The 24,483-nt window shown below is 40.7% G+C and overlaps 1 protein-coding gene and 1 long non-coding RNA gene across 3 annotated transcripts; one reads left to right on the top strand and one right to left on the bottom strand.

Moving 5' to 3' along the window:
* Positions 1-3,598: 3,598 nt before the first annotated feature.
* On the top strand, positions 3,599-24,275 carry LOC311302892 (neoverrucotoxin subunit beta-like). Of its 2 annotated transcripts, none has more exons than XM_084429019.1 (4): positions 3,599-3,650; positions 11,335-11,427; positions 20,453-22,168; positions 23,435-24,275. In XM_084429019.1, exons 2-4 carry the CDS (start codon positions 11,337-11,339, stop codon positions 23,890-23,892), a joined length of 2,265 nt encoding a protein of 754 aa, XP_084285145.1. In that variant the 5' UTR covers positions 3,599-3,650; positions 11,335-11,336; the 3' UTR covers positions 23,893-24,275. The 2 variants fall into 2 exon arrangements, with proteins under 2 accessions (XP_084285145.1, XP_084285144.1); XM_084429018.1 differs by lacking the exon at positions 3,599-3,650 and adding an exon at positions 10,903-10,971.
* LOC311302893 lies at positions 10,903-12,527 on the bottom strand. The gene is made up of 3 exons (XR_014629681.1): positions 12,486-12,527; positions 12,277-12,439; positions 10,903-11,912 (listed from the first exon to the last, which is right to left on the bottom strand). It is a non-coding gene; the product is annotated as an uncharacterized lncRNA (long non-coding RNA).
* Positions 24,276-24,483: the final 208 nt, after the last annotated feature.

The raw sequence follows: 24,483 nt of genomic DNA on the forward strand, positions 1-24,483 counted from the left end.
GTACAGGCTTATTTTACTCCCAATACACTTTTGCAAACTTCTATCTTCTATGTTTTATTTTTTTTTAAAAAAAGCAAAAGTAAAAGGTGGACTTCTAAACTTGTTGTAAATCTGTTACATTACATTCTATAAAAACTCTGAACAATGCCTCTCTCATCTGTTTTAATAGGTAGCATACATTATTACACTGTTTTCCTTCTTGCAGATGTATTTGCATAAACCTACCGTGAACAATTTCTCCTTTTCTATGGAACCTCTTTTTGGTCTATCTACTTCATAATCAGAATAATATAATTAATTCCCTCATGGAAATTATTATGACATCTATTGTATCTATGTATCTATTACTGCATTGCTTATACATCATATAAAACATATCCACAGTCACTGGTTAAGCAAGGAGAAGCTGCAGGACTCTCACTCCACAGCAACAGCACATTTACAAAAGAGAATGAATGTACTTAGAGAGAAGATGTGTGAGGCACAGCTGGAGTTTCAGACATTATATGGTCTCTGAGAGAGAAACTCCCCTAGATCGTTGTTCATTAATAGGGGGCGGCACAGAGGAGAATCAGCCTGATTTCCCAGAAATCACAGGACCTGCAGGGTGTAGAGGGAAGAGCTTTTGGATTTAAATATATATTCGCAGTTCAGAAAAGGGAAGTTAGATAACTTTAGACTTCTCAAATGCATGCTTACAGTATGTGTTATGCTTCTACTATAGTGATTATTTAATAATTAACTCAATGAAGCCATGCCATAGTACATGTCTATAAGTTGCATTCACTATGAACTTTGCTTCCAACTCAACTTTGCTAAATACAAAAATACTTGGTTTAACTTGGTGATGCTGAATTAAATGATTGCATATGATAACTTTGTGCTAATTTACTACTTGTTTTTAAGTTTTGAGTATTTTTACATGAGATGGTTTTCAATATTAGGTTTTGGAAATGAATTACTCTTCTGTTTTAGATATTTGCTTAATTATATGCATGTGTCAGCAATCTATTATCATTGAGTGCAAAGATGCAAAAGCTACCTTTGCTTTCAATATTATGAAGAGAGGTTTCTGGGAAATGGTCTCATTTGCTGTGTGTGCGTGCGTGCGTGCGTGTGTGTGTGCGTGCGTGTGTGTGTGTGTGTGTGGACTGTGTACTGTAGGCTGAATATACTATATGGGGAGGCTGCAGACCTGGAGCCGGTAGATCTACGCCCCAGGCAGTTTTACGCCCCTGCTGTTCCTGATGCGTCCAGTAGGGGGATATACTGCGAAATAACACCATTAAATCGACGCTCAAAACTTCCACATTAATAACCTTCCCGTTCATAGACTTTGCCCAATTGTATGTTTTTTGTTAATTTAAATATAAACGTTACAGTGTTGATCTGCACTGTCAATATCTGTAGATATTCAGTTGGTCTTCACTCTCTTCACTCAGCCTACAGATGACTGTTTGTTTTTGTAAATTAAAAAAATAATAATACACATAGTTGGATCAGATGACAAGTAATGATACATGACCTACTGTAGAATAGTTATATGACCTACTGTAGAATAGTTCTTTGAATATAGAATATATTTTTATAATATAGAATATTTTTATATACAGGAGACAGGGTGAAATATGTTGTTGTGAATTTATATAAAGTTACATTTAGATATTAACCATATTCAGCCCATTAGACATACAGCACCGTGTAATCATATGGATCCTCGATTATATATGCTATACTATTCACTATTGGTCATCATACAGCTACAAAACAGTGTCCTACACAGCATTTTATGAAGACAAACACAATGTATCCCTTTTCTAAAATTCCAAGGGCCATTTAGAAGAAATAGACTATATTGTTGTTCATAAAAACATTATTTATCAACACCATTTATGAATTATGATGATGACTCCTGTAGATGACTCCCCTATGGCTTGCCACTCTTCTTTAACTGTTTTTCTATCCTCCTGTCAAAGTGTTTCTGCTCACTGATTAAAAAGAAAATGTAAACATTTAAAAAAGGACATCCATGGTGAATTTGATCTTGTCAAATTCACACGCAGCAGGACTCACTGCTTGCCTTGCTGCTTCCTAATTTATCAATTCATTATTTCCTTCATTAGTGAAATTCTAACACCTCCACAATTCATCAATTCAGGACACATTTACAAAATAAAGTCTAATAGAAATGTATTTAAAATATGCTTGACAGTTTATATAGTCAGCCATTTTCCATTTAATGACTTATGCAAGGAACTAATGCCTATGTTTTGAGAAGTATGACAATTCAACAGAGAAATAGTATAATAGACCTATATTTTGATCAACATGACATAAAGAGTTGATAGGAAACAGCAGACAGTTGTACATTATCAATTGCACGAATGTACTGAAGCATTTGCAATTTGTATAAAATAATGAGAAATTGCTTTTATGATGTGCACAAGTGACAAGATGATGTGATTTCAGTTGTGATCTGAGAAATGCATCAAATCAACTAAGATAAACTATAAGACTTATTGAAAACCCTGCAGAATCACTGTAGACCCACATAAAAGAGTCACAGACCACATAAAAGAAAGTGAACACAAACTGCCTTTTTAATTAGAGTTTCATATCTGTGGGTATTTCATTAAAAAATAAATAATTTAAAGATTAAAAAAATGTAAAAAGGACATCCATGGTGAATTTGATCTTGTCACAGTGTGTGTGCCCAGAATTTATGTCAGGTGAGTGTGGATTGCATCAATTTGCTCCTGATCTTCAAAGTACAACGGCGCAGGCACTTGTTGGGGGAACACTTTTGGAAAAAGTGTCAAGACACTTTGATTTCTTTTGGCCACTGATGATGGACTGTGCAGAGAAAATTGAAAATGACATTAAAAACATGTCCATGTATGTCTCTGTAAGTCATTTATTTACTAGAGAAGCTGTTGGTTTGGAATGCAGTTAAAAAAAGAGATGGGTGTTTATAGTTTACACAAGTTTAGAGAGAGAGAGATTTTCATTTTCTTAAGTAGCTAAAGCAAACACACACCTTTATGGGATGCAAGTTAAAGAGAACTTGGTAAAGACAGAGTATGATAAATCCCACATTAAGTCCAGTTCAGTAAGCTATTTTAAGAGAAATGTATATTTAGATATTAATTAGATAGTTAGATCATCTCATTTATAAGAAACAACTCAAACTAGAAAGGAGTAAACATAGTCTTACCAGAAGAGGCCATCTCACGCAAGATAAAGACAGGCAACAAAAGAAAAAAAATAATAATAATTTTGAAAGTGAGAAGACTAGGGCAGCTAAACTTACACGTGGTTAGCTAAGTTTAAGCCAGACAGAACATCAACCTGACCGTCCAGAACTTTTTGCTCTATCAAGCTAATCGTTTATAAATAATAAATGTTGCATCATTGCTAAACAGCAATAACTTAGATTATTTAATATACCTCAATTCGTGTCGCTGTACAGTCTCCCCCTACTGGACGCATCAGGAACAGCAGGGGCGTAAAACTGCTGGGGCGTAGATCTACCGGCTCCAGGTCTGCAGCCTCCCCCTACTCTGAATATATAAAAGGAAGCAGCAGAGTAAACTAAAACAGAACTCGTGCTCCGTTCCTGAGACTAACTGAGCGGTAACTTGCTGAACACAGTAAGTCCACACTTTTTATCTTTTAGTGTTTGTGATAGTGAATATATTAGTTGTATTAACATAATTGTATGAATTAATTTTAGTATTAGAATTAATTGTTTTTGTAAGTATAACAAATGCACTGGTCAATTTTCTCCCAGTTTGAGTTTTGCAGAAATCGTTATTTTGCATGAGGTAAAAAAGAGGTTTCGGACCATGATGACTGGGTAAAAGCATGGTAACCATCATATTGATGAAATATAGACAATCATAATTTAAGGAAGGGAAATATGGATTTTCAATATCATGTTTGGGTAGCAGTCACTAATGCCAGATGTTCACGTAACAATTACACTCCTTTCGTTCTGTGTCTCGCCTTTAGATATACTAATAATAATGGCATGTATTAAAATGAGGAAATTCCTCTACTCCTGCAGGCTTTTCTCCCTCGACTCTTCTGACTGGCTCGGGCAGGTCATACTGGAACTAACTTGGTTTCCCCAGGCAGGCAGGCAGCCACAGCCATTACACTAAATATATGCTGTCATGTTAAAGGAAATGTGCAGGTGTTAAGAATAGGTACAGGATTCCTGTATAATATATAACTTAAAGCGTAACTCTCGCCAAAATGCAACCTAGGGTCTTTTTGTGAATGTACACGAGGCAAACGTTCGTTTAAAAGCATAATTAGGACGGAAGAGCCACTTTAAGATTTACTGTATTCTCGTTTTCGGTCAAATGGCCTTTTGAATGGGAGTGCACTACTATGATAGCATCAAAATCACTATTTGTAAAACACTAAGAAGGCTCGTCACAACATGAAACTCTCCTTGAAGTATCACCAGGGGCTCTACACATGAACGCAAGCATTGAGAACATTGTTTGTGTACACAGAGATTACTAAAGAGAAAGATTTTAACAACTCACTGTAGCAATTGGTTTTTCCGCTCGCATTCCATCTAGCAAGTCAAAAGTGGTCGAGGAAGGAGAGTAAAGATGGAAAGCTCCTAAAGCTTAGATCCATATAAATGCACGGATAATTTGTTGTTTTGTCGTTAGTGAAAAACAACACTGACCTTGTAGTTGAAAAGGAGCCTCATGTAAGAATGGCAGTTCCTCCTACAGGGTTCGTACAGATTATGTAAAATGAAATTCCAGGACTTTCAAGGACTTTTCAAGCACTAATTTTGGGGATTTCAAGGACTTCAATCAGCACTTATCAAAAAATATATTTATTCATTTTTTTACTCAAATTACATATATACGATATCTAATGTTTCACGTCATAGAGATCAATCCATTGACCAGCGCTGTCAGGAATGGGAAATCACCTTAACCACTGAAAGGATATTGAAACAGATTTTTTTTTTCTTATGAATATATGATTGACCTGAAGAATGAAAGTTGCATTATATACTTATCATATACTTAATATCATGCTCATAGCCATGCGAAATAATTCTATATCTCAGACAGGCTGCAGCATTAATTTAGCGTGAAAATATTGTATTTTTTCAACAACATTTTTTTAATTAGGGATGCACCAATACCACTTTTTGCAGAGTGAGTCCGATACCCAAACTTTCATTTTTGGTACTCATCGATGCCAAGTACCGATACCTGAATTTTCACTGCATTTGTATTTTTAAATGTATTAGTAGATAAACTAAAAGAATATAAATCATATTAGTTGGCTTAATTTGTTCATCAAATATATATTTATTTCAGTTATTTTTATGCTTAATTAACCCCACTTACGGCAATTGAAAAAAAAAATGCAGCAATTGCTACTGTTTTGCACTATATCCCTGTGCGCCACCTGGCGGTCATTTCGCGAATGACTTTGAAATGCGACTGGTTTATTTTTGCCGCGATAGGTTTGCCGCTGCGGCTGGCGCGGCGGTAATAGGCATTCTGGTCTCTCACCATCTGTAGTAAATAATAAAAAAAAAACCATCACACTACTAAGATAAGGAAACATTCTGCTAGTTCTGTTTAATGGCTGGTAATACATATTTTTGTCCTGTAGATTTTCTCAGTTCACTCACTGATTTCAGCTTCATTTTTGTATCTTCATGTAAAAAGATCATGCATCAATATTTATTTCCTGTGTTGTTCTTATAATGGTAGTAGAATTCAAAACTGAATATCAAAACTGTCATAATTTATACATAGGTAATTTTCTACCCTAATTTTAGCACTCTGATTTAAACACTTTTTAAATCATTTCAAGCATTTTCTCGAGAGATTGCACCTGGTTGACTGAAAAAGGGTGTGAGACAATGGCTTCTCATTCCCAAGGTGTCCAATATCACCACGTGTTCAAGACAAATGCGTGTGACACTACACACATGCCAAAAGCGCCTTTTAGCCTCTTTATTGTGCCGCGGCCAGTAGCTCATTGGTTTCATTGAGAAACCTTCGGCATCAATACACAGACGCAATGGGCATGGGAATTTTATCATCATGAAATTATAATTTGGGGTATAATTTTGTTGCCATGATATTCTGCGGTATGACTATTGTGTCGATGTTTTTGAGCACCTGACCCGACCCCTAAACATGCCATTTCTCAATATGAAACACATAATAACAAGAAGATAAAAGTATAGTCATGATAATTTATTCACTAGGTTGGAGGAGGCTTGCCTTACAGCAGATACATTCAGCAATACATTCACGTAGATAATTCAAATGATGCGTTAGGGGCTGCGTTTACAGATTTACTAAACTCCTTTGGGGTCAAGCAAATTGTCACTAGACCCACCCATTGTTTTAATCATACACTAGATTTAATTACGTCGCATGGAACCAATCCTACTGATACAGACTGCAAAGTCATGATATCACTGATCACTACCTTGTAACGTGCATTCTGCGTACTGCTGAAATGTGCCATGTAACGCCGCGTTATCGGCAAGGTAGAACAATTCTCCCAAATACTATTGATAGATTCACAAAATAGCCTGCCTGATCCGTCTCAGCTTCTCAGTGTACCCAAACACACAAATGAACTAGAGGAAATGACTAGCAGTATTTGCAACATTTTCTGTAGTACATTAGAAACTGTTGCAACGATCAGATTAAAAAAGGTTAGAGAGAATCAAGAGAGAAACTCGTAATCTAGAGCACAAATGGAAACAGTGGGCAATTGATGTTGAAAAGACATCAAATTGATGTCAAAATCAACGTCACAAAAATGGTCAAATATGCAAATCAAATTGACGTCAAAACCAATCCATGACATTGATTTGATGTAAACTGAATGTCAAGTCAAGTCACCTTTATCTATGTAGCACTTTTTACAATTCAGATTGTATCAAAGCAGCTTCACATTGATAAAATGAAAATAATACAACAAAGTTTGTTTCTAGAAGAAAATTGCATCATTGTCCACCCTAATTAGGCAGATCAATAATATCGTTGAATATTAAATGTCCCCAACTAAGCAAGCCAAAGCCAAGGCAACAGTGGAGGAAACAAAACTCCATCAGGGACAGAATGGAGAAAAAAACCTTGGGAGAACCCAGGCTCACAAAAGGCTCACAAATGTCAAACATATTGACCTGCATATACATAAACCAATTTCAGTGAGGGTATTAACTTTCTCTTTTCACCTAATTTCCACTGGAAGACATTGCCTTTCAAACTGACCTTAAATTGATATGCAGCATCTTGATCAAGACTTGACTAACTAATTTGACATCAAATTGATATCAAGGTGCCCGCTGGGATCTAACCTAGAGGTCTTCAGAATCGCGTGGAAAGACAGCACTTCCCGTAATAAAAAGGCTTTAAAAGCAGCCTGGGCCGAGCATCTCCGCAAAATAATAGTAAATGACCAAAACAATCCAAGATTTGTATTTAGTTTTATGTACTACCTTTAACAGCGTCTTATGATTCAGCCTCAATTATCACCCCTCAAGAATAATTGCACTGCTTTACAACCATAGGACAGGAAGAGCTAAATAAAATAATCTCTGCATCTAAACCAACAACATGTTTATAGATCCAATACCCACTAAATTACTCAGTTGTTACCTGTAGCAGAAGAGCCTCTTCTCAATATTATTAACTCGTCTTTATCCCTAGGTTATGTTCCAAGATCGTTCAAGCTGGCAGTTATTAAGCATCTCATAAATCAAATCTTCCATTTATGTCTAAAATATTAGAAAAAAATTGTGTCCACTCAATTAGGCTTTTTGTTTGTTTGTTTGTTTGTTTGTTTGTTTGCAAAAAAAAAAAAAAAAAAAATTATATATATATATATATATATATATATAAAATTTCAGTCTGGATTCAGGCCGCATCATAGCACTGAAACTGCACTTGTTAAAATTACAAATAATTTACTTTTAGCTTCTGACCAAGGCTGTATCTCAATATTAGTTTTACTTGATCTTAGTGCTGCGTTGGACACTATAGATTACACAATACTCTTAGATCGACTACAAAATTACACTGGTATTCAGGGTCAGGCATTAAGGTGGTTTAGATTGTATCTATCTATCAGACTGTTACCATTTTGTGTACTTAAATGAGGAAAAATCAAATCGACATCGATAACTCCAGTAAACTATGGAGTGCCGCAAGGATCTGTGTTAGGCCCTCTATTATTCTCAATATATATGCTGCCACTTGGAAATATTACCCACTAAACATTGGACGTCGGATAGACGTGCAGATCATGTCTATATTGGGTCCGTTGGTCCATGACCAATTCTGGACATCTATTCGACGTCCAAACTAGGTCCACTATTTGGACGTCCAACCATGACCCAACTTGGACGTCATTTTGACGTTCAACATTGGACCTTTGAACTGAGTAATTTTTTTCGACGTCCAAACTAGGTCCACTATTTGGACGTCCAACCATGACCCAACTTGGACGTTATATTGACGTTCAACATTGGACCTTTGAACTGGGTATTTTTTTGGACGTCATTTGGACGTCTATGACAGGTGCAGGTTTTTTTTTTTTAACGCAATAAACGCCATAAAAAAAAAAAAAAAGAGTTTGTCATATCATTTTGCTGTGTACTGAACCTATTCGCTCCATCCACGTTTCATGCCAAATCTCTATTTCCTTGTTTAAAATGCGCCGAACCTATTTTTAGCCTAAACGCGATATATCCTCTGGACTAATCAGAATTATCTCACTCTCTCTCGCTCTCTCACCCTCAAATCACTCGCGCGTATCGCGCCAGACGCTCAATTCGCTTCATTTGCTCGTCCAGTAGTGCTCAAACAGTAGTGCATTGGTGTTTGTAACGCTAAGATCACGAGTTCGATTCCCAGGGAAAGCAAGAATAAGGGGTGTGTGTGTGTAGAAGCCGCTTTTTTCTTCTTCTTCTTTTTTTTTTGAGCGCGTTTTGATTGAGCGCACTGAGCGCGATTATTGTTTGGAAAAGACGCACAGTATCTAATAAAACACATGATCCACAGCAAGCCAACCCCGTCTCCTTCCTTCTTCCCACAAACGAACTTTGGACGGACGTCAACATTAGACGTGCGGAAGACGTCGGAAAAAGACGTCATCTGGCGTCACAGTCTGCACCTTCAAGGGGAGCAAAATTGGACGTGCAAAAACGACGTAGAAAATACGTCGTTTCGACCTGTCTATGCGCAGTGGGTATAAGGAAACATGGAATTAGTTTTCACTGTTATGCCGATGAAACTCAGTTATATATTTCATCACGACTACATGAATTCTCCAAATTATCTAAGATGACAGAATGTGTCAAAGATATAAAATATTGGATGACCTGTAATTTTCTTCTATTAAATTTAGCTAAGACTGAGGTATTACTTATTGGACCAAAAACCTGCACACAGAATCTCTTAGAATACAATTTGCATTTGGAAGGATGTACTGTAACTCAATCCTCTACAGTCAAAGACCAGGGCGTTATATTAGACTGCAACTTATATTTCAAAAATCATATTTCATATGTTACAAAAACAGCCCTTTTCCACTTCAGAAACATCGCTAAGCTTCGGAATATGCTATCTGTTTCTGATTCAGAAAAGCTAGTTCATGCTTTCATGACCTCTAGACTAGATTACTGTAATGCATTACTAGCTGGTTGTCCTGCATCCTCAATAAACAATTAGGCCAAAATATGATCATAACACCAATTTAATTATCTCTACACTGGTTACTTATTAAGTTCTGTATCAATTGCAAAGTATTGCTACTGACCTATAAGGCCTTAAATGGTTTAGCTCCTGTGTATTTAACTAATCATCTATCGCCTTACAATCCATCACGCTCTAGGTCACAAAACTCTGGGCTTTTGATAGAACCTATAATATCTAAGGGTGCTTTCACACCTGCCTCATTTAGTTCAGTTGAATCACACTAGAGTTTGTTGTTCCCCTTGGTGCGGTTTGTTTGGGCAGGTGTGAATGCAGAAATCGCACTCAGGTGCGCACCAAAAGCGGACCAAACAAGCGTACAGAGACCTCCTCGAAGAGGTGGTCTCGGTAAGCTTTCAAATGAACTCTGGAGCGGTTCGTTTGTGGTGAGAACGATATCTGACCTCGAACAGACCCAATTGCCAAAGAACTGCGCATTTTTGGACTAAACCAGCTGCCGTAGTCAGCTGCGCTGTGCATTATGGGATGAGGACTCTTTTTTTTTTTTTGACAGTTTGCACTTTTAGCATGGCAGCTCGCGAACAAACTTGGAGTTGTGATGAGGTATGGAGCCTCATAGAAATTAGATTAGAAAATAGAACTAGAATTGTGTACATTTCCTGAAGAAAATGTGAGTGGGTGCTTGCAGTGGCAAAACTCGCCACTTGGTTCCTAGGGTGTTGTACATGATTGCATACGACCCAACAACCATTTTTGTACGATGTTGTGGAGCTGAAATATGGCTTCTATATGTTGCAATATGGTTGCTAGGTGGCTCTAAACGGTTGCTAGGGTGTGAATATACAGTTACCATGGTGATATTTACAGACTGTTTTCCTACCGAAACAAACTAGCCAACCCCCATCTCTATACGATATATTCTGATGCAGAGATATAGGTCTTGCAAAATGGTTGCTAGGGTACTCTGTTTGGTTGCTATGGAGTTGCTTGGCAGCTGGAGCGAGTGGTTTAGTCTGAAAGATTTATAGAGCCAGGTATTTACCCTCTTGTTGAGCAATACACTTGTCTAACCAGAAAAAATTCTGTGGAAGTTTTTCTTCCAGTGAAAATGCTTTAAGTCATCATTTCCTGTACAATTGTACTATAAATATGACCAAACAACCCAGTTGGCTTCAGACTTCAACTTAAGACATTACCAAACGACTTCATTTCTTAACGTACCGAATACACGCAAGGACCCCAGGTGAGACACCAATTAAATTTGACATGAGCAGGTAATGTAAGGACAATGTGAGTAGCCACCTACAGATTATAAGGTGTTTAGATCTCAACAGTATTGCAAGAAGACTCAAAATCCATTAGGAACAAAAATATATCTTAAGAATTATCTTCAAACTAATCAGATGTCATTTCACCGCAGGTAATGGTTAGAAATTACTTAACCGGTTGCATTTAATGAAGGAAGGATTTATGCCTTTATTATCCTCAAAACAATGTGTAAACTAATGAAATCAGAACAAGTAAAAATATTTTTAGATTGATTAATTAGTTATTATTAAACTTAAAATGTTTAAATATCCCTGTTGTTCATTGTTATTTACTGCAGCCATGGCATCACAGCCCATTGAAGTGGCAGCTCTTGGAAGACCTCTGTATCCTGGTATGCTGTATGACTGCCGCAAGGACACCTTCATTCCAGGTTATTGTACAGTTCCTACTAAAATGCTTTTTATTCCCTTTTTCACCCAAATATGAATCCACAAAACAGTACATGTGTGGTCATTTCGAGACATAAGATGAAGCACACAAATATTAAATTAGTAGTCTTCAGGACTTGCCACAGTTTTCCAAAGTTACTAGCCACTCAGCATTTTCATTGGCCAAAATGTTGTTGGGAAATTTGTTGTTGGCTATATGTAAATGACCACTGTACACACCCAAATCAAGTCTACATGAAATGTACTGTATAACATGCCAGGTCATCAAATAGGGCAATTTAACTCTAATAATGTTGTGTGTGAAGCTCCTTAATCTAGACAGTGACACACTAACAGTTGCTTGTCTGAAAAAAAATTGTTTGGTAACACTCCAGAATACTGTTTCTTACTTACTGCTAATAAACTAATAAACTAATAAGGAATTACTGAAGAACTAATAGGTAATTCTTCATTAAATACTTCACTACTGTTAAAGGGTAACTAAACCCTAAACCAACTTTTTTTAGTGAATGATCTGTAAGAATGGGGCTTTATTAGTGCTGTTCATTGAATCAAGTAATTTTTTTGACATTTGTGTTTAAAGTATTTTAATTTGACTAAATATGGTGTAAAAACGTCTGAGTGCTGCCCTCTTCAGGTTGAACAGTGGCTACTGCAGTTGAATTTTCCTATTGGAAGTTGTGGTACACTCTGATGTCAGAGGGTACCTTGCCTGCAGAGAGATACGTCTCAGATGCATGCCCCCTCTCCACTGGGCTCTGCCTACTTTTCCAGCATTTTTCAAATATTGCCAGTGGGTGGAGTCAGGCTCTGACCAGGGGTTTAGTTACTCTTTAACTACGAAGGAAGATGTGTTAACTAATCAGTATGTAATATAATTTTATGATTGTGTTAAGTATCAGTTAGTTAATTAGTTAATTAACTACTACTAATTATCTACTAATTAAGGTTCAAGAAAATTTAATAAGTAATGAACAGTCATACAAAACTACACTGAGTTGTGACATTTCTTATTTACTAATGTTATTAATAGAAGTACTATTATGAAAACACAATTTTAACAAATACATATAAATGTTAAAGAGGTTTTTGCCTGTGTGGATTTGTGGGTGTGTTCTGTAGCGATGCAGCTGTGTCCGGCAAGCGCTTCCTCTCGTGGTGACCCTAAGCACCCATCCAAAGTATTTTTTAAGTATAAATACCCATCGTATTTTAGACGAGCACTATGGCGTTATATGCACAAGGACTATTACTTGTACTGATTGTCTGGCAGTTTTTAAGGATGTGCCAAACTTTTCCACAATCGATGGGTGGATTACCAGTCATCTACTCCAGAGACATGCTGCTGTCTCTCCGTTACCCGAGAACAACATCGCCGCCCGCGGATTTACTCAACCTGCCGGAGGAATTTAAAATCCTGCCGTTTCGCGGGAAACTACGGAAGAGAGGCCGGCGTGGGGGGACCCGACAGCGTCTCCGCCGGAGAGGCAGTAGACCTCCGCTGCCCGGTATGATCTTGAGCAACGTTCGCTCTCTAAAAAACAAAATGGAGGAGCTTCGTATCAACATGAGAGTATGTTTTGAATACCGTGAGGCGGGCTTGCTGGTATTTACTGAGACTTGGCTACACGAAGACATCCCCAATTCCTTGATCGAGCTGGAGGGTTTCTCCCTAGTCCGTGCAGACAGGGAAAAAACTTCGGGGAAAAGCCGAGGAGGAGGTATCTGTGTGTTTGTGAGTGACAGCTGGTGCAGGAATTATTCTGTGAGAGAGACTGTTTGCTGCCCTGATATTGAACTGCTGTGTATCTCTTTAAGACCCTTTTACCTCCCGAGGGAGTTCGGCAATATTATAATTTGCTCAGTGTATGTGCCACCCAGCGGGAATGCGGCCCGAGCTGCAGCTCGAGTCGCAGACTGTGTACACCACCAACTGCAACGCACGCCGGGAGCCCCTGTCTTCATTCTTGGAGACTTCAATCACTGCAAATTGGAACTTTCCCTTCCTGGATTCGAACAATACGTCAAGTGCGGCACCCGAGACAACAGAGTGTTGGACAAATGTTACGGTAATATAAAACATGCATACAGGGCCAGTCCAAAGCCCCCTTTGTCAAACTCTGACCATAATGCACTCTATCTTATACCTATATACAAGACTGTTTTGAAGAGCAGCAAACCTGTAACCAAGACAGTGACTGTATGGTCGAATGACAGTATTGAGACATTGAAGGGCTCATTTCTCTGTACTGACTGGGACATTTTTCATGATCTGGGTATTGACGAGGCCACTGACACTATCACGGATTATATTAAATTCTGTAAGGATTGTGTGGCCTCTAAGAAGGTTATTACAATCTATCCTAACAATAAGCCATACATAACCAGAGAGTTAAAAATCTGTATCAACCGGAAAAAAATGGCTTTTAGGAATCGTGATAAGATGGGGGTGAAATCAGTTCAAAAGGAGCTTAATAAGTTATTAAGGGATGCAAGACGGAAACATAAAGATGTCATAGAACAGAACTTTGCCTCTATGGACTCTAAAAAACTTTGGGTTTCCATGAAATCTGCAACAAATATGATAACACATAAAAAGGGCCTCACAACATATGATGAGCAGAGTAAAGCAGATGAACTGAATGATTTCTTTTTGAGGTGTGATACACATGATTTTTCATTGGAATGCAATAATGTATTACAGTCATTAACAAGTGATCTGTGTTCTAGAATAGTTATTGATCCCCTCATAATTCAGTCAATCTTTAGCCATGTATGTAAAAAAAAATCTGCAGGCCCGGATGGCATCTCTGCTTTCCTCCTTAAAACTTTCGCTGCAGAGTTAACCCCTACATGGTGCCCTGTGTTTCAGAGGTCTGTAGATTCCAATCTGGTCCCTGCCCTCTGGAAAAAATCCATCATTGTTCCCATTCCTAAGAAACCCTGTCCTACAGAAAACAACGACTATAGACCGGTGGCTTTAACGTCCGTTGTCATGAAATGTTTTGAAAAATACATGGTATCCTTACTGAAAGCTGAAGTCAACACAGAACTAGATCCACTACAGTTTGCGTATAGGCAGGGGAGGAGTACTGATGATGCAATTAATAGCATCACCCACCTAACTCTTAAACACCTGGAGGATCCTAAAGCTTATGTACGCCTTTTGTTCATTGATTTTAGCTCTGCTTTTAACACATTACAGCCTCATCTGCTTTTACAGAAAATGAGTCAGATGAATGTTAACTCTTTTATTATTAAATGGTTTTATTCTTTTTTAACAGAGAGAACTCAAACTGTTAGGATTAACAACTCGCTTTCGGAATCAAAACGCATCAGTACAGGCGCGCCTCAGGGTTGTGTAAGTTCACCCGTCCTGTTCACCCTTTATACTAACGACTGCACCAATAGTCTCCCGGGCAACTTGTTTTTTAAATTTTCTGATGACACTGCCATTCTTAGTCTGCTTGACCAGAACTCAGATCCATCGCTGTACTGTATGGAAGTTAACAAATTTGTTTTGTGGTGTGACAAAAACTATCTTACAATCAACACAAAAAAAACAGAGGAGATGGTGTTTGACCCTCGGTCGGTGGGGGATCATACCCCTTTGACCATTCATAGAGAGGATATAAAACAGGTCACTTCATATAGGTATCTGGGTATCCACCTGGATAACCGCTTAAGCTGGAGTGACCATGTAGATTATGTTTGTTCCCGTTTACAGCAGAGACTGTATTTTTTACGCAGACTAAGGGTGTTTGGTGTCAGTCAGAATATTATGTTTTTATTTTATCAGGCAGTGATAGAAAGTGTCATCAGGTATGGGATGACAGCGTGGTTCGGCAATCTCTCCACACAGTCAAAATCAAAGTTGCAGCGCCTGGTACAGACTGCTATGAAGGTGATGGGGAGGACTGAAAAGCTCTCCCTTCAGTCCATTTATGAGCAGTCTGTACTTAAACAGGCGCAGAGAGTTCTGTCGGACCCGTCCCACATTCTTCGAAAAGAATATGAACTCTTGCCGTCTGGTAGAAGGTACAGAATACCAAAAACTAGATTGAACCGGTTTAAATACTCCTTCGTACCAGTTTCCACCAAAATTTTAAATCAAAATCTAAATTAGAAGTTGTGTGATGATTTGTATGTGATAGGCCTGAGGTATGTGCAATAATCTTGTGTGCTGTACTTTTTATTAATTTTAACCTTAGTTATCTATATTTGTGTATGTATGTTGTTGTGTATTATTTCTATTTCCTATGTGTATTTATTGTCTGTAAAGGCAGCAATGGCACTAAGCACTTTTGAGTCCACAACAAATTTCCCCCAGGGGACAATAAAGTATAAAGTAAAAAAAAAAAAAAAAAAAAAGCCTGTAGATTTTCGTCTACCCTGGTGGCGAAGTCTTACAGAGCCGCACGTTCCCTGGGTCAGGTGATGTCCACTGCTGTGGTCCAGGAGAGACATCTCTGGCTGAACCTGGCTGATATGCGGGAGGCCGTGCGGACTCGTCTGCTCGACACCCCCATATCCCAGGCCGGCCTCTTCGGCAGTGAGGTCGAGGACTTTGCCCAACAGTTCTCGACCGCTCAGAAGCAGACTGAGGCGATCAAGCACATTCTGCCCCGACGGCCCACTGCTGCCTCCACCCAGCCTTCGGCACAGAATCCTCAGCCTGCTCGCCGCCGAGGGCACCCTCCTGCGGCTCCCGCACGGCCCCAGCAGCAGCCTCCACCCGGGCCGCGTCGTGGAGGAAGCCGAAGGAAGGTGCCACAGCCCTCTCCGGCCCTGCGCCCCGCTAAACGCCAGGCTAAGCGGCGCCCCTGAGACGGGCTGCTCAGGATTGGCTGTCATTTCTTTAAAGGAGATGGTAGCAGGGCCACTCCCAATCTTTTGTTCTCCACTCCCCTCTGCTCGTCCAAGTAGTACCAAGTAGTACCAAGTAGACAAGTAGTACCCTAATGTGGTTAAAGAAAGAACTGGTTCCCCCAATTCTGAGCACACAGAGTTCTCGGGGCATAGTGCACGCCGCCCACGGGTCGCGCCACTATCGCCCCCCTCTGTCACAGAGTTCTCAGATGATAGCACGTGCCACTCACTGGCCACGCTCCTCTCATCCCGCTCTGTTGCCAGACCCCTGCCAGAGCACGCCCCCGTGGGACGCTGGTCCTCCCCTGGCAGGACGCGGTAAATGACCGTGCCACCGCACAGGGCCGATATGCCACCCCTGCCAGGGCCGGTCATTCCGCCTCATGGTTCGAATGACCCCGCTGGCGCAGTTTCTGGAGGCCTGGCTAGAGCTTCCCAGACTGTCCCGCTGAGTCATCAGGCTCGGCTACGTGATTCAGTTCGCGCGGTCTCCTCCCCACTTCAGGGAAGTCCACTTCACTATGGTCAGTGGCAATGCCCCTATCATGAGAGTGGAGGTCGCCACCCAACTGGCGAAGGGTGCGATCGAGACTGTCCCTCCTGCTGAAATGAAGTCCGGCTTCTACAGCCCTTACTTCATTGTACCGAAGAAATCCGGTGGGTTACAGCCGATCCTGGACCTGCGCGTCTTGAACCGCTCCCTTCACAGGCTGCCGTTCAATATGCTCACGGCCAAATGCATCCAGAATTGGTTTGCAGCGATCGACCTGAAGGACGCCTACTTCCATGTCTCCATTTTACCTTGACACAGACTGTTTCTTCGGTTTGCTTTCGAGGGGCAGGCTTACCAGTACGCGGTTCTCCCATTTGGGCTAGCCCTGTCTCCTCGCGTCTTCACGAAGGTCGTCGAGGCAGCCCTTGTTCCCCTCCGGGAACATGGGGTTCGCATCCTGAACTATCTCGACGACTGGCTGATCCTAGCTCACTCTCAAGATCAGGTTTGCGAACACAGGGACCTAGTGCTCCGGCACCTAGCTCGTCTTGGCCTTCAGGTCAACTTGGAGAACCAGTTGAGATCCGTGCAGAGGATCTCTTTTCTCGGTATGGAGATCGAATCGGTCGCCATGTGCGCGCAGCTTACAAGCGAGCGCACGCAGTCACTGCTGACTTGTCTTCGCCAGTTCGAGGACAAGAGTGAGGTTCCACTGAAACTATTTCAGAGGCTCCTGGGGCATATGGCATCCGCAGCCGCAGTAATGCCACTCAGATTGCTTCATATGACACCGCTTCAGCTTTGGCTTTCCATCAAGTCCCGGTCTCCATCAAGAGGGTAGGGGACCTGCAGGCATTTTTGGTTGACGAAGCGTGCCTGGAATTCGGGCCGGCCTACTCTCACGTGATCCTGAGACCCCGGCCTGGATATGTGCCCAAGGTTCCCACCACACCCTTTCGAGACCAGGTAGTGAACCTGCAAGCGTTGCCCTTGGAGGAGGCAGACCCAGCCTTGGCACTGCTCTGTCCAGTACGCGCCCTCCATACCTACGTAGACAGGTCGCAGTGTTTCAGGACCTCAGACCAGCTCTTTTTTGCTATGGTGGGAAGCTGAAGGGAAAGGCTCTCTCCAAGCAAAGGTTGTCTCACTGGATAGTAGACGCCATTGCTTTGGCATACCAGCAGCAAGGTCGACCATGCCCCATTGGTGTGACGGCCCACTCCACTCGGAGTATGGTATCCTCTTGGGCTCTAGCACATGGTGCCTAGCAAACAAACATCTGCAGAGCTGCAGGCTGGGCGACACCTAACACATTCGAGAGATTCTATAATCTCCGAGTGGAGCCAGTTTCTTCTCATGTACTCGCTTCAACAAGCCGGTACTAGATTCTGCTCAGGTGTCTTCGCTTGCTCGCCATTCCTCTCCACTGACGTGATATGTGCGATATTTTCCTCAGGTGAGCCTAATAAGCCCTGAGTCTCCTCCAGCACTGTTGACGTCAACACCAGAGTTATGCCAAAGACCGGCAGCTTTCGCGCTTGACTAGGTGCCTCCATGTGCATGGTTCCCCCTCTGGGTGACCCCCACATGTGTATTTCCACTGTAAGCTTCTCTGAGCATGTGTCTTTCCCTCGGCAAGCCACCTTGCCACCTGGACACCCCAGTGATACTCCATATGCAGCCCCTCGGGGTCATATGTGTATTCCAAGTCCCCCCCTTCGGGCTGGGCATAATTGCATATTTCCTCTGAGATATGCTTCCCAGTGTACCTTGGTTTTCCTGTGTTAAGTAGGACTCCTTCGTCCGTGCTAGTCTCACGACAGGGAGCTCAGACTTACGCAGGGCACTGGGAGACTGTCGAGAGGTGGCGTGATTACACTGGGAACCCCATTCGTCGTCATCCGACGTAACTCGGAGTGACCACGAAAGGGAACGTCTCGGTTACATATGTAACCCTCGTTCCCTGAGTAGGGAACCGAGACGTTACGTCTCCCTGCCACTTCCGCTGTACCGCTGGGAACGACTGAGTTCAGTCTCGGCTCCTCAGCGAAGACATACCTGCATGTTGCCGGTGTACTTCCTTATATACCCCCAGGGTGGGGCGGAGTTATGCTATGCAAATTCCGCAGACCCATGGCATTTCATTGCCATTGGCTCGTTTTATATACTCGAAGGTGATAGGCTTCTAAGCGAAACCCCATTCGTCGTCACCCGACGTAACATCTCCATTCCCTACTCAGGGAACGAGGGTTACATACATAACCGAGACCTTCTCGGTTCTCTCCCTGTTTGTTACTATGGTTACTGTCATTGAGTTTATTTGTCCCAGCTGTGTCTTGTTTCCCTCATCAGCTGTGTATTTAAGCCCTGTGTTTCATTAAGCTTGCATTATCTATGTTGTTATCAGTGATTTGTGTTTGGTTATTTCCTGATTGCTTATTAATCATTTACTTACACTTTCTAAGTGATCTTATGAACCACTGATAACTCCTAAATAACTGCTTTGTAAATAATGAATGCTTAATATGAGTATGAAAATACAATTATTAAACACAATATAGATATGCTTATAAATCAAGAATAAAGCATTTATAGCTGTATTTATAAACGGTTTGTTAATGTCTATTAATGCTTTATAAATGATTAAATAATTGTTTCTTATGATTAACTAATGATTAATAGTGTGCAGTTATTATAAAGTGTTACCGAATCTCCAACATACATCGCATGTTCATTTCTGCTTTGTTGTTTATGATGAGAGCGCAGATTTCAGTGAGTGTGAGTGCGCTCTGAACAAAACTCTGGCGATTCAGAAATGACTAATCTGAATACCTCGGATTATTAGAAACTGTTTTCATAAACTCAACAGAATCATATGTGATTAAATATAATGCACAACACAATTATAACAGATCTCTTTTGAGAAGACCATATCACCCTGTAGCCCAAGACTGGTGTCTCACTGAAGCTTAGCAGGGTTGAGGCCGGTCAGTACCTGGATGGGAGACTCCTGAGAAAACCAGGTTGCTGCTGGAAGAGGTGTTAGTGAGGCTCACCCTGTGGTCTGTGTAGGTCCTAACGCCCCAGTGTAGTGACAGGGACACTATACTGTCAAAGAGCACTGTCCTTCGGATGAGATGCAAATCCGAGATCCTGACTCTCTGTGATCATTAAAAATCCCATGTCACTTCTCGTAAAGAGTAGGGGTGTAACCCGGTGTCCTGGCCACATTCCCTCCAATCGCCCTGCCAATCATGGCCTCCTAATAATCCCCATCCACTGAACTGGCTCTATCACTCTCTCTCTCCACTGTAGCTGGTGTGTGTGTGTGTGTGTGTGTGTGTGTGTGTGTGTGTGTGTGTGTGTGTGTGTGTGGTGAGCGCACTGGCGCCGTTGTACTGTGGCTGCCGTCGCATCATCCAAGTGGATGCTCACACTGGTGGTGGTTGAGGAGGGATTCCCTGATATGATTGTAGCAAATTAGCTCTATGATATATTAATAATTGGTAATAATTGGTTAAACTAGTCTAAACACTTAAACTACTCTAACATACACAGACAGACATGCATACAAGATCAGCATGTTTACTTCAACAGTACATTGTGTCCTCATACGTAACTGTTAAAGCCATTTCTCATTTCAGGTGTCACTCTGTGGGATGAGAAATCATTGAGAGAAGATTTGGACAGTCGTCCAAAGCCCATGACAGATGTGAAGTTCAGTAGCTCTGACTCTCTCTCCAGTAAGTCCAGTCTCCTGGATGTGAGTGCTTCCCTGAAGGCCAGCTTCTTGGGAGGGCTGGTGGAGGTGGGAGGATCTGCCAAGTTCCTGCGTGACACCAAATCCTCAAACCAACAGTCCAGAGTTACAATGTATTACAGCGAACGCACAAGATTTGAACAGCTCACTATGACTCATCTGGGTCAGATCACTTACCCTCAGGTCTTTGACCAGAAAACTGCAACTCATGTGGTCACTGCTGTACTATACGGAGCTCAGGCCGTCATGGTGTTTGATCGGACATTTTCAGAAGAGGAAAACAAGCAGGAGATTGAGGGAAAACTGAATGTCATGGTCAAGAAGATTCCTCAATTTTCCATTGAGGGACACGGAGCTGTAAATATGAAAGAAGATCTAAAGAAAGTGGCTGAGAATATCACCTGCACATTTTATGGTGACGTCCACCTTGAGCAGAACCCCACCACTTACATGGAGGCCCTAGAGGTGTACAAGAAGCTCCCCGCTATACTGGAGAAGAATCCACAGAGTGCAGTTCCAATAAAAGTCTGGCTCTATCCTCTTTCTCTACTGGATACAAAAGCTGCTCAGTTGAAGAGAGAAATTAGCACAAGTCTGGTTTCCAAAACTGAAGATATAATAGAGGGGCTGGGAGAAGTACAGAGGACATGCAATGACCTCTCCAGAAAAACACTGGTAAATGTTTTCAAAGACATCAAAGAGAGGTTCTCATCGTTTCAGGGCTCTCTTAACATTTACAAAATGGTGCTCCTGAAAGAAGTGGCCAAGGTCTTGCCTGCTATACGAGGAGGAGAGAAGGAGCAACATTCATTGGAAGACATCCTGAAGATCCACTACAGCTCCCCCTTTAATGTTGACATGCTTAACCAGTGGTTAGATCATGCAAAGGCTGAACTTGACCTCTTGAGTTCTCACACTGAAATACTGAAGGTAATCAATACTGAAGACTCAAACCGTCTCAACAACATCCTCTTTAATCCTAATATTGATGTTGTAGTGTGCTTGACCTTCACATCTCTGAAGTATGAAGACCCGTATCTTTCAGCCATGAAGAATTTTTTGGAATCTGATGAGTTTAAAGGGCTAAATGTGGGAATGAAACCGCATTCTAGCATGTTAGCATCTGTCAGAAAGGGGTTCACCGATCCTGATGTCATCTCAAAGATGAGAGAGAACTTATCTCTTTTCAGAAGTTATTCAGAGGCTAATAAAGATGAAGAGAGATATCGATTCATTATTTCTGCCATCTCTGATCCCTCCAGTCCTGGCTCCTCTATCTATCTGTATGAAAAAGGGAAGCTGACGGACACACAGTTTCAGCCCGTGTCGAAGCCTCCTCCACCAGAAGTGATGAAGGTCCTGGAGGACAGTGTGACCCTGAAACTGCAGAAGTCCCCAACTGGAGAAACTGTGCAGTTCAGAGTGGAGTACCAGCTGGTGAAAGTAGATTCTGGCGCTGAGGAACAGTGGCTTGTCATAAACACAGCTGAGGAAGACTTTAATCTGACAGGATTGGAGTTTGGAAAGAAGTACTCGATCCGCTACAGGATAGTGGGTAAAGTGGGAGTGAGTGAAGCCAGTGACGCTATACCGTCTTCAGGTAAGTGTCATATGCACATTTATGGCATTAATCTTTATCTTACACAGTCAATTTTTGTATTGACAACCATATTTCCTAACAGATGTGGCTATAATTAAATGTGTAACATGTTGTAAAGTGTTTCTCATTTGACTGTATATACGTATATCAACATATGTCCTTCGTTCATGTTTTTGCAGATATTCCTTAAAGACAGTATATTATGTACATACATTTCTCTGTATGAAAACCAATAGGACATTTATAAATATATCTGACATAAAATAAAATGAATAAACAAAAATGAATAAACAATGACAATGATAAACAAAACACACACAAAAAAAACAACAACAAATAAACAGCTTAACACACAAAAACTGTTGACTTAAGCCCACTGTATGATGGCATTTCTGCAGAAAGACCTCAGTCATCCCTGAAAAAAAAAAGAAGTGATTATGATTAGCATAAATATTAGAATAAATCTGACCACTAGGAGTCACCGTGGAAATGAGTGTCGGGTTGTTGTTTCAGTGTTTCACAAAGCCTCGATCTGCCCACTACTATTTAATAGTCCACACAGAAGGAAATCCAAACAAAGCAGGCAGGCAACCAAACAACTGCAATTCCTTGATGTGATAAGACAAAGGATAAGTGCATAAAAAGCAGCTTAAATAGACTGGCAAAGGAGTGTAACCATAGTGACTAAAGAGTGGTGGGAAAATAGAACAAAGGAGACATGACTGAAGATAAACAAACTAAAAGTCTGAACACAACAATGTCATGGCATCATGGCATGGAGGTGGTTAAGAGAGATGAACCCAAACGCAGACGATATGCTGACACTCAAGGTTTATTTCTACACAAACAGAAAACAAAACCCATGAGAGGGCAAAACAGGACTGGTGGCAAGTACGCCTTGACTTAAAAAAGATTTACAACTAGAAACATGTTTTCTTCTAATGTTCATGTTCACTGTTCCTTCAATGGCCAGTGGGTGGATTTTTTGGGGTAACTCTTGTGATATCAGTCTGTACTGGTGCATGTGTAGTTCCTCCAACAGCATGAAGGTGAATTCAAATATCCAACTAGTTATTACAGTTATAAGCTTTAAAAACAAAAAACACATTCAATAATGTATAAAACAGTGTGTTAGCTCACATAATACCACTGGATAAAGGAAACGTGTAAATATAATTATAATACTGTATTCAAGAGTTTACCAGTAGGATCTTTACAATGTATAGAATGAATGGACGTGAATGAATAATTGTAATTCTTTTGCAGTCTCAGTGGAGAGTCTGGATCCTTTGAAGAGGTACATTGATACAGAGAAGGGGATCGCTTTAATAGCAGACAATGGCATGTTCTGGAGCTGCATTAATCGTAATGGTGACATCTACAACATTGAGGCTGCCAAGATCTACAATGATGACTGGTGCAAGTTCAAGGTGTCCAGGGCTCACAATGGCAATATCCTGCTGAGGGACAAGCGGGGCATGTACCTCAGTAGAATTGACAGGGGAGGGAATAACTATATTGAGGCTGCTAAGCATGTGCCTGATGTATGCTGCGAATTCCAAGTCTTCATTGAGGATGAGAAAGTCCTCTTTAAAGCTGATAATGGAAAGATGCTAAGCAGAATGGACCATGTTTGGATACAGAACATAGAGCCTGCTAAAGATGCTCCGGATGTCTGCTGCAAATTTACTGTTAGCAGTGGGGGTACGACAGAAAAAGATTAACTTAGAAAATAACAAAATATAAAATAACAAGTTAATTTTACCAGTTCATTTCTGTGAAACAGTTTCTGTATGTCAATCAGTAGCAGATGCTTTAAAAAACATTCAGGCATTAGGTTTATTACAAATACAGTAGCAGTTTTCACAGTTTGCATGCAATCTTGTAAGGATGTTAAAGATGGTGAACCTTCACTCTGCTTGTCTTATTAAAAAAGATTTACAACTAGAAACCTGTTTTCTTCTAATGTTCATGCTCACTGTTCCTTCAATGGCCAGTGGGTGGATGTTTTGGGGTAACTCTTGTGATATCAGTCTGTACTGGTGCATGTGTAGTTCCTCCAACAGCATGAAGGTGAATTCAAATATCCAACTACAGTTACAAGCTTTAAAAACAAAAAACACATTCAATAATGTATTAGTGGACCGTTATTTTGCTTAAGAGAACTAGACATTGCTTCATTTACTGTACCAAATGATTATTAGTGCTTTTTGAATCGCAAGGCTCTGTCCAGCACATAGCAGAAAAAAAGAACAAACCACAATATATTTATATAGCATGTCACACATACAACTGCCATGATCAGACCATTTAAA

The sequence above is a fragment of the Rutilus rutilus genome, assembly GCF_951802725.1.
Source record: "Rutilus rutilus genome assembly, chromosome: 13".
NCBI classification, from domain to species: domain Eukaryota; kingdom Metazoa; phylum Chordata; class Actinopteri; order Cypriniformes; family Leuciscidae; genus Rutilus; species Rutilus rutilus.

Excerpts from the sequence above, each read along its gene's own strand:
- LOC311302892 (XM_084429019.1), top strand. The coding sequence starts at position 11,337 with ATGGCATCACAGCCCATTGAAGTGGCAGCTCTTGGAAGACCTCTGTAT. Across the intron at positions 11,428-20,452 it reads CAAGGACACCTTCATTCCAG|GTGTCACTCTGTGGGATGAG; the intron begins GTTATTGTACAG and ends TTCTCATTTCAG. Across the intron at positions 22,169-23,434 it reads TGACGCTATACCGTCTTCAG|TCTCAGTGGAGAGTCTGGAT; the intron begins GTAAGTGTCATA and ends ATTCTTTTGCAG.